Source organism: Corythoichthys intestinalis, chromosome 12 (genome assembly GCF_030265065.1).
Source record: "Corythoichthys intestinalis isolate RoL2023-P3 chromosome 12, ASM3026506v1, whole genome shotgun sequence".
Taxonomy (NCBI): domain Eukaryota; kingdom Metazoa; phylum Chordata; class Actinopteri; order Syngnathiformes; family Syngnathidae; genus Corythoichthys; species Corythoichthys intestinalis.
In genome coordinates, this window is record NC_080406.1 from 45,633,580 (window position 1) to 45,642,700 (window position 9,121).

At 40.1% G+C, this 9,121-nt stretch overlaps 1 protein-coding gene across 1 annotated transcript; it reads right to left on the bottom strand.

Moving 5' to 3' along the window:
* On the bottom strand, positions 1–8,910 carry LOC130927429 (desmin-like). The gene is made up of 10 exons (XM_057853248.1): positions 8,264–8,910; positions 7,813–7,873; positions 7,642–7,737; positions 4,667–4,828; positions 4,421–4,546; positions 4,172–4,282; positions 3,859–3,968; positions 3,594–3,646; positions 3,214–3,305; positions 1–422 (listed from the first exon to the last, which is right to left on the bottom strand). Exons 1-10 carry the CDS (start codon positions 8,824–8,826, stop codon positions 381–383), a joined length of 1,416 nt encoding a protein of 471 aa, XP_057709231.1. The 5' UTR covers positions 8,827–8,910; the 3' UTR covers positions 1–380.
* Between the last annotated feature and the right edge of the window lie 211 nt (positions 8,911–9,121).

A 9,121-nucleotide genomic window follows, 5' to 3' on the forward strand; every position in this document is an offset into this window, starting at 1 on the left:
ATTTTAGTCAGAGTGAAGCAGCTCCACATGGTCGCCCATGCACACATAATCGCACGCTCTCGGCACAAGGCCAAGATCATAATGTCACACATGACTTAGTTCCTTTTTTATGAGATGTTTCTTGACATTTTAACTGCCATCTCGCCCACTTCTGCTACAGCTTCTAACATCAACACAAGCCATTCTCTAGCCAGCTGCACGAATGCATATTTGTACAAACAAAATGTGGAAAATGTGCCGCCACAGTCGCTCTGACCAAGGTTTGTCATACTACTGTGGTAAAATGTCTAAGATTTTTTTTATTGTTATTATCATCTTTATTAATTTTTTTGGTTAACATATTGTCGATTTTTTTTTTTTTTCATGGAATCACCACCTGGTTACATGATGTCTTGCTGGTGTTGTGTGGACTCGCTGACAACCTGAGAAACACAGCAAAGAATAAATAAATATATATTGTAAAACATTAAGGACCAAGGTATATTGCAGATAATTTGTGCACCTGGTTTTCATCAAATGTGTTGTTTCTTGTATATGATTAACTCATTTAGGATAGTTAGCAAAAGAGGAAGGAATTTTATATTAAACTAGAAACTGCGATTTCTGGAGAAATTGTGATTATAGCTTTGCTGTGGTTGATACAGATCTAAGACCCGCCCAGTTGGTTTTAGGGCATTTTGGAATCACTTCCTGTTGATTTGGGGACATTTTGGGGACACATCCTGTTGATATTAGGTCACTTCCTGTTGATTTAGGGACATTTCGAAGTCACTTGTGTACGTACATTGGTGTCAATGACATGGACGTTCATGGCTGTCAATGGCATCGACTTACTTGGGTGCCAGTCGAATGTCAATGGGCTGTAAGGGAAAGCTTTTGATGAAAAATCACAACCACACAGGTTTTTTTGTCATTGAAAATGAATGGGAAATGTTGACATACATGGCTGTCAATGGCATCCCATTAGGCGAATTTCGAGGGAACTGTAATTTTTTTGCAAATTCTGTTTACAACTTTTACGCTCCTTACTGTCCTGGAATTTTGAAAAATTGTAGGACTAGATAGATTTTTAAATTAGTTTTGTTGTTGTTTTTCTTAAACACACATTTACACACAAACACAAAACGTTGGGGGGGGGGGGGTCATTCGAAAAATTCCCTGCGTCGCACGAGAATTCCAGTCATTTTGATATCTGAAGAGTGCCGGTCGGTCAAACGGTTTTGGGCGGAAATTAAGATGATCATAAGAATAATGTTGAGGAATTTTATTAAATGGGCCTTTGCCTTGCAAAGCTCCCATCTAATCACAAATTGACGGCAATAGACAACCAATCCATTTTGACAGGATGGATTGGATGTTTATTACCTTCAATGGCAGCAAAAGAGTAAAGAATGTAGTGGTGTAAAGAACATAAGAGTTGAAGAAACAAGTGTCAGGTGTAAATAAGCATTCCTAAATTTCAAAAGTACCCACAAAAATAACATTGGTGATCATACTGACCGTTAACAGCAATTTCTTTTTTAATCCTTTCCCAAAATACTGTAAAAACATTTTTGGGACGAGTCTCACAAAATATACAGTGAGTAAATTAAGTATTTTAACACCCTGTGATTTTGCGAGGTCCCCCACTTAGAAATGATGGGCAGGTTTGAAATGTTCATGGTAAGTGCTTGTCCACTGTGAGAGATGATCTCAAAAAAACAAGCCCAAAATCACAGTGTATAATATTTTAACAAATTATTTGTATTATACTGCTGCAAATAATGTAAGTGTTTGAACACCTTAGAAAATCAATGTTAATATTTGGTTCAGTATCCATAGATTTCAAGATTGATTAGATAGGTCAGACGTTTCCTGTAACTTTTCACCAGGTTTGCAGAGGCTGCAGCAGGGATTTTGCACCACTGCTCCACACAGATCTTCTCTAGATCAATCAGGTTTGAGCTTCCTCCAAAGCTCTATCGGGTTTAGGTCTGGAGACTGACTTATGAAGCCACTCCTTGGTAATTCTGGCTATCTGCTTCAGGCATTTGTCATTTTGGAAGACCCAGTCATGACCCATGTACAATGCTCTAACTGAGAAAAGGCGGTTGTTCCCTAACATCCCACAATACATGGCCCTGGTCATCCTCTCTTTAAGACAGTGCAGTCGTCCAGGCCCATGTGCAGAAAAACACCCCCAAAGCATGATGCTACTACCCCCATGCTTCACAATAGGGATGGTATTCTTGGGATGGTCCTCATCATTCTTCTTCCTCCAAACACTATGAGTGGAACTGAGATTAAAAAAAGTTCCATTTTGATCTCATATGACCACATGACTTTCTCCCATGACTCCTCTGGATGATCAAAGGGTCATTGGCAATTTTAAAACGGGCAAGGACATATGCTGGTTTAAGCATGGGAACCTTCCATTCAATGCAGGATTTTAAACCATGACATCTTAGTGTATTACTAACAGTAACCTTGGAAATGGTGGTCCCAGCTCCTTTCAGGTCATTGACTAGCTTCTCCTGTGGTGTTCTTGGCTGATTCCTCACCGTTCTTAGGATCATTGACATACTACGAGATAGATCTTGCATGGAGCCCCAGTCTGAGGGAGATTGACAGTCATGTTTAGCTTTTTCAATTTTCTAATAATTGCTCTAACTGTGGATCTTATATCACCAAGCTGCTTGGCAATTGCCCCGTAACCCTATCCAGCCTTTTAGAGGTCTACAATTCTGTCTCTGGTGTCTTTGGACAGCTCTTTGGTCTTGACCATGTTAGTAATCGGAGTCTTCCTGATTGTATGGGGTGGACAGGTGTTTATATGCAGCTAACCAACTCAAACAAGTCACACGTCCAACTCAAAAAGTCTACCTCCACTCCACTTATTCGCTGTACTTTTTAAAGGCGACTAACAGGTCTTTGAGGCTCACAATTCTAGATAATAGACAGGTGTTCAAATACTTATTTGCAGCAGTATGATATAAATAAATTGTTAAAAAAATATACACTGTGATTTCTGGATTGTTTTTTTTTTTTAGATCGTCTCACAGTGGACAAGCATCTACCTTGAAAATTTCATAATTTCAGAGTTGCAGACCTTGCAAAATTGCAGGGTTTTCAAATACTTATTCCCCTCACTGTATCAACTGGATATGAAAAAATTGGAATACTTAAGTCTGTGTGCATATAGTTATGTATGCAATTATGTGTGCTTCTTCTAACCTCTCCATCACGTGTCTCGATGGTCTTGATGAGAACGGTCTTCTTTGAGTGCATCTCGGAAGGACGCTGAGGCTGAGACTCAGGACTGGTCTCTAGGATGAAACATGCACCCCCATTTTAGCGTTTTAATTAACTAACTTAATGTCACTAGTGACTCAGCTCAGCCCAAGCACCAGTTCTATGAAGCAGAAAGCCGCAAGGGTTGGTTACATGTCATAAATCCCCACACAGTGATGGTGGGGGCACTGTTATTATGTAATGGCCTTAAAATAGCAAACCCCATGTTTGGGGATGGGTTATACTTAGCCGAGTATCCCTTCGTATGGAATTTATGATGGTTTTAGGGTATATTTGTGTAAAGGCTTGTCAGCTTTACCTACCTCTAAAACCAATAGAGGAATAAGCAGTTTGGACAGGCATGGAGGTGGTGATCCTGGAAAATGAAATAACACAAAGATACAATACAATGTGTAAGGAAATGTGAATATGAATTGTTTTAGACATACATTGAAGTTTTAATAGGTATTATTTCATTTTGGGGTTTTTTTGTTGTTGGTTTTTTGACAATTACTGTGCAACCGCGAATCCACGAATTTGCGATTCCAAACTGTGAATTTTTGCAGGCTGCACATGAGAATATCACACCTGCTCTCCTCTCCCTCCAGCAGCTTGCGGTAAGTGGCGATTTCAATATCCAGAGCCATCTTAACATTGAGCAGGTCCTGATACTCCCTCAGGTGACGGGCCATATCATCCTAGAAAACAAATGCCGTCATCAAATCAACACCTTCCCCAAACATTCGAACTCTGCAACGACTGTAAATAAACCCATCTGCGACAAACAGCAGCAGGTGTTTAGTTTGATGAGTATCACCAAGCGTGGCATATTATCTGTGATCTGAATTTGTGATTTTATGCATCAATTGGAGATTGAATGGATGGAATATACAATATCGACCTTCATCTTGGCAATGTCCTCCTCCAGACGCGCAATAGTGTCCTGGTAACCGGCAGCCTCGCGACCCATGCGGTCCTCAATATCTCTCATCTGACGCAGCAGAGACTCATTCTTTGGAGGAGCAGACATGTGGAAAAATACTAAGTTTTAAAAAGAAGCTTAGGAATTATGACAACATACAGTACTAGGAGAATAGATGGATAAGTCAAGAAAAAAATATGATTATGAGACACTGAATGTGCTACTCACAGTGCCCTTGAGTGAGTCAATCTCACAGGTATAGGACTGAATCTGGTGTCTGTACTCCATGGTTTCTTGTTTGGCAGAGCGCAGGGCGTCGTTGTTCTTACTTACAGCCTGGTTCAGATCTGAAACCTGAAGAAAGGGCATTGTAGTTTAACCCTTGTATTGGTAAAATAGATATAAACCCTTAAAGCTTTTAAAGGGACTTTTCTGAGAGTGAAAAGACTTACGACAATGAATGAGTTATTCTACCTTCGACTTGTACCAATCCTCAGCCTCTGAGATGTTTTTTGCGGCAATGGCCTCATACTGCATGCGGATGTCCCTAAGAGCTGCGGTCAGGTCGGGTTTCGACATGTCCATCTGGATCTGCACCTGAGTGTCCTGGATATGGCTCTGCAGCTCACGGATTTCCTGTCGAGTCAGTCATTTACAATGAGAGTCGTATGGTTACCGTTGTGATAATGACACTGAAATATCATTATTATCAGATTGTTTGTATCGTATATAGAACGGGTGTCAAACTTAAGCTGCCGGCCAAAGGCAGATCCGGCCCACTACGTCATTTTTTGTGGCTCACTTTATGCTTCTTCGACTTCCACATTTTCCATATGAATTACCAAGGACAATAGAAAACAGAGAATATTAACTGTTTTTCCCCTATTTTTTAAAAGTGTAAAATTGAAAAAAAAAAAAAAGATTAAAAACAATTAAAAGAGAATATTTATCGTTTTTTTTTTTTTTTTTTTCTCATTAAAAATAAAAAAATCCACAAAAATATTTTTTTTAAAAATGAAATTTACTGTTTTCCCTTTTTTTTTTTTTTTTTTTTCTTTTAGTAAACAAACAAAACAAGATAAACAGAAAAATTAAACCAGGGGTCCCAAAACTTTTTCCTGTGAGGGCCACCTAACTTTTCCCTTCTCTGATGAGGGGCCGGGTCAGTTTTTAAACAAAGTGTGACAATTGCAGGAGTGCCTAAATGTAAAAATGTATTGTTTTTCAGAAAGCCACAATCAAATAACCCTTTCTGGATTCTTCACGGAACAAATGTAAATAAAATTAAGATAATTATAATATAATATAATATAATATAATATAATATAATATAATATAATATAATAGGAAAAAGCGGCATGGAAAATGAATGAATGAATAATATAATATTAATTAAATAGATAATAACCAAATAACCCTCTTTGGGATCTTCACAGAAAAAAAACAGGAAATAAATAACACTATTGGGGGGAAGAAAAAAAAATGTTCAGGGGGCCGGATCAAATGTGGAGGCGGGCCGTATCCGGTCCGCGGGCCGTAGTTTGGGGACCACTGAATTAAACAAATATAAAGAGAAAATGTTTTTTTCTCTCAATTTTGTAATTCAACAAAAACTTTAAAACAAATGAACTGAAAAAGAATATTTACATTTTTATGATTTTTTTTCTTTGGAAAAAAAAAAGAAAAATATATGCGAGTATATTTGCTATTTAGACACTCAGAAAAGTGGATTTACACAATTTCTAGTTCAACAATGTCATAATAAGAGTCACTGACCAGCAATATAGTAGTTGATTCATTTGATAATTGATTAGTTGGCGATTAGTGCCTTCCAAAGGAAACCAGAACTACTATGTGGCCCACGACCAGTGCTGTCAGTAACACGCTGTAATCTGATTATTTTCCTTCAGTAATGAGTAATCTAACGCGTTCATTTTACCAAACCAGTAATCTTATTAAAGTTAGTTTCCTTAGTGTCTGTGCATTACCATTTTGTTATTGCCTCGTAATGTATGTTGAATAAAGAATTTTGTAGTCATGTACGAAAAGCATTTTGAATAGAAAACGTGTTTGTGTTTGTTTCCATGGTAACCGCTCACAGCTACTTCCTGTTTTGGTCTCGAGTCACATGCGCTAAGTGTTTTGGGACTGAGAAAGGCGTGGGCCACGCTGCCAGCACGGGTGCACGTTCGAGGTGAGTGTTGAGATGTGCGAGGGAATGTTGATCTGTGTACATCCATGAATGAAAGTATTTTTCCTTCATTCTGTGGGGGTATCAGCGATAGGTTTGACACCCTAAATGCGCGGCTGTTTCGTAGCTTTGCCGTTGCAACGACGGGCCATCATCGCACAAGTTGGCAAGCATTGCTTACATCATATTAGTGTTGCACATTTATACTGTGAGGTGACATGCTCGTTTAGCATCTTTGGGATGTGTGTTTTGTGGCAAAATTGACCACTTTTGTGTACGGTGTACTTCCGGGTTGTGCGCGCACATCCTCGGCGCGCGCCCACCCCCACCTTTGTGTTTATTGCACTGTGCAATTCATTTGTGTGTTGTTGATTATTGTGCAGTCAATTTGCATTGTTTTACATTGGCACTGATATGAAATTCAGTTTTTTTTTTTACATTAGGCATAATCTTCGAATTAGCAGGGTTTAATTGGTGGAGTTGATGGGAGCAAATTCCAGTTTATCAGTTATTTGTTGGTTTCAGGGCTCCGGAGTGGCTGAGCTAGTGCGAGTCAATGGTGGTTGAAATCAACTCCATCGACTAATTAAACTTCTGCTAGCGCGAAAAGTAAGCCTTATGTGAAAAATTCTGATCTTCCCCTTTAAATTCATTTATCAGAAGGTCAACTACATGCGATTACATTTTTCTGTTGTCATTCTTATGTTGAAGCAGCAAAGGGAGAAAAATCGGTAAAAAGTGATAAATTACTTTTAAAGTAACTTAGTTACTTTGATAATAAAGTAATCAGTAAAGTAACTAGAATACTTTTTTTGAGGCATAATCAGTCATTAAATTACTTTTTCAACACTGCCCACGACAAAGATGAATTTGAAAGCAAAATTAGCCTGAAGTTAGTCTCATTTAACCAAGCACTACTGATCCATTTTAACAGGAAAAGCTTGGTTGCCCTCAGCTACCCTGTAGATCAACCAATAGGTATAAATAGCTTCGCATCTGTTCACATGCATACACTCCTTTTCTTTCCCCAGTGTGGAAAAAGACAACAGCTGACCTGCTCTTTTCAAGCTAACCCCTGTTCAGAATTTCTCAAAGGTTAGAGTTGAGGAATAAAAGGCGTCTTCTATGGAGTTCAGTGAATGAGTTACTGCCGTGTTGCAGCCACTGAACTACGCGCCAGCATCTGATTTAGTCTATTTAACTTGGTCTCATTCGTCAGCAGCTACAGAAGATATTTTTAACTGGCAGCTAAACAAACCTCTTCATGGATTTTCTTGAGGAAGGCAATCTCCTCTTGCAGACTTTCAATGCGCCTCTCCAGGTCCAGCCTGGCCAGGGTGGCATTGTCCACATCCTAGATAACAATTGAACTTGTTTTAATGAACTAAAAAGATTTTAAAAGGTAGTGAATAGAAGAAAAATGACATACAGCTCTAAAGGCAGACAGATTGTTCTCAGCTTCTTCCTTCTGGTGAACCTCCTCCTGTAGTCTGCAATGAAGAAAGTGGAAACAATGGGACTTATGTAACACAATCGCTAAATTACTCGTTATATACTGTAGTTTATAGTAGAGCGGGTATTTTTCATTGACTGTTTTTACATTGACCTTACAGTAACTTTGCCATATTTTCACTCAGAATATTGAAATTAAGGAAACAAAATTTACTTTTCTGTTCGGTTTTAATCTTATTTAAAGAATGTACCCATTGGCTGCCTTTGATGACAATAGACATCCTATCCATTTGGACTTGGAGAGGCTCAAGCCAATCACTCGATCGCCAGTTAAAATGGATTCAATGTCTCAACTCAACACCGTTGCTTGTCTGTGCATCACAATGTTGTACTGAAACTTATCTCATTTGTGTTGGGTCTTCACCTACCTGAGCTTCAACTTCTGGAGGTCATCAGCCAGGTTGTCTCTCTCCACCTCCACACGAGCACGCTGGTTGGACAGAGCTTCAATCTGCCTCCTCAGCTCCCTCATTTCATCTTCGTACATCTCAGCCACACGCCCAGGTCCTTCGCGGCCCTTGAGCTTCTCGATCTCTACCGTCAAAGCGGCGTTTTGCTGCTCCAGGAAACGGACCTTCTCAATGTAGCTGGCAAAACGGTCGTTGAGATGCTGAAGCTCGGCCTTCTCGTTGGTCCTTGTGTTGAGGAAGTCCTGGTTCATGGCGTCAGCAAGGTTGAAGTCGAGTTTCTCGCCGTAGGTGCGCACGGCGGTGGAGGAACCCAGGCCGGCGCCACCAGAGGACATTCTGAAGCTGGAATAGGAAGGCGCACCGCTTTTCACCTCATACACTCGAGTCGTATGGGTCGAGGAGCTGCGGCTTCCTCCGTGAGGGGAGAAGAGGGAAGACATCGGAGAAGAACTGACACCAGAACCGAAGGTGCGACGGTAAGATGAGGCCGTCTGGGCCGAGGAGGAGTAGGACTTGCTCATGGCTGTAGGCTTGACTTTTTTGGTGTGGTGGAGCTGCTCGAGAAGACCCAACTGACCCGCTGGGTGAATGGGAGGGGAACCAAGTGAAGAATCCCCCAGCAGCGAGAGTGGTTATTTGTAGCTTTGCCACACCCACCTTCACCCCGACACCTCCTCTACGTCCTCCCATTACCAATTTTGTCCAACAATGACTCCACCTTGTCTCCATTTTAATTTATTAATCACTTTTTGAGAACTTAGGTTTTACCGATTCTAGCCCTGAACAATTTTACCTACACTCATCAGTTGCAAAATC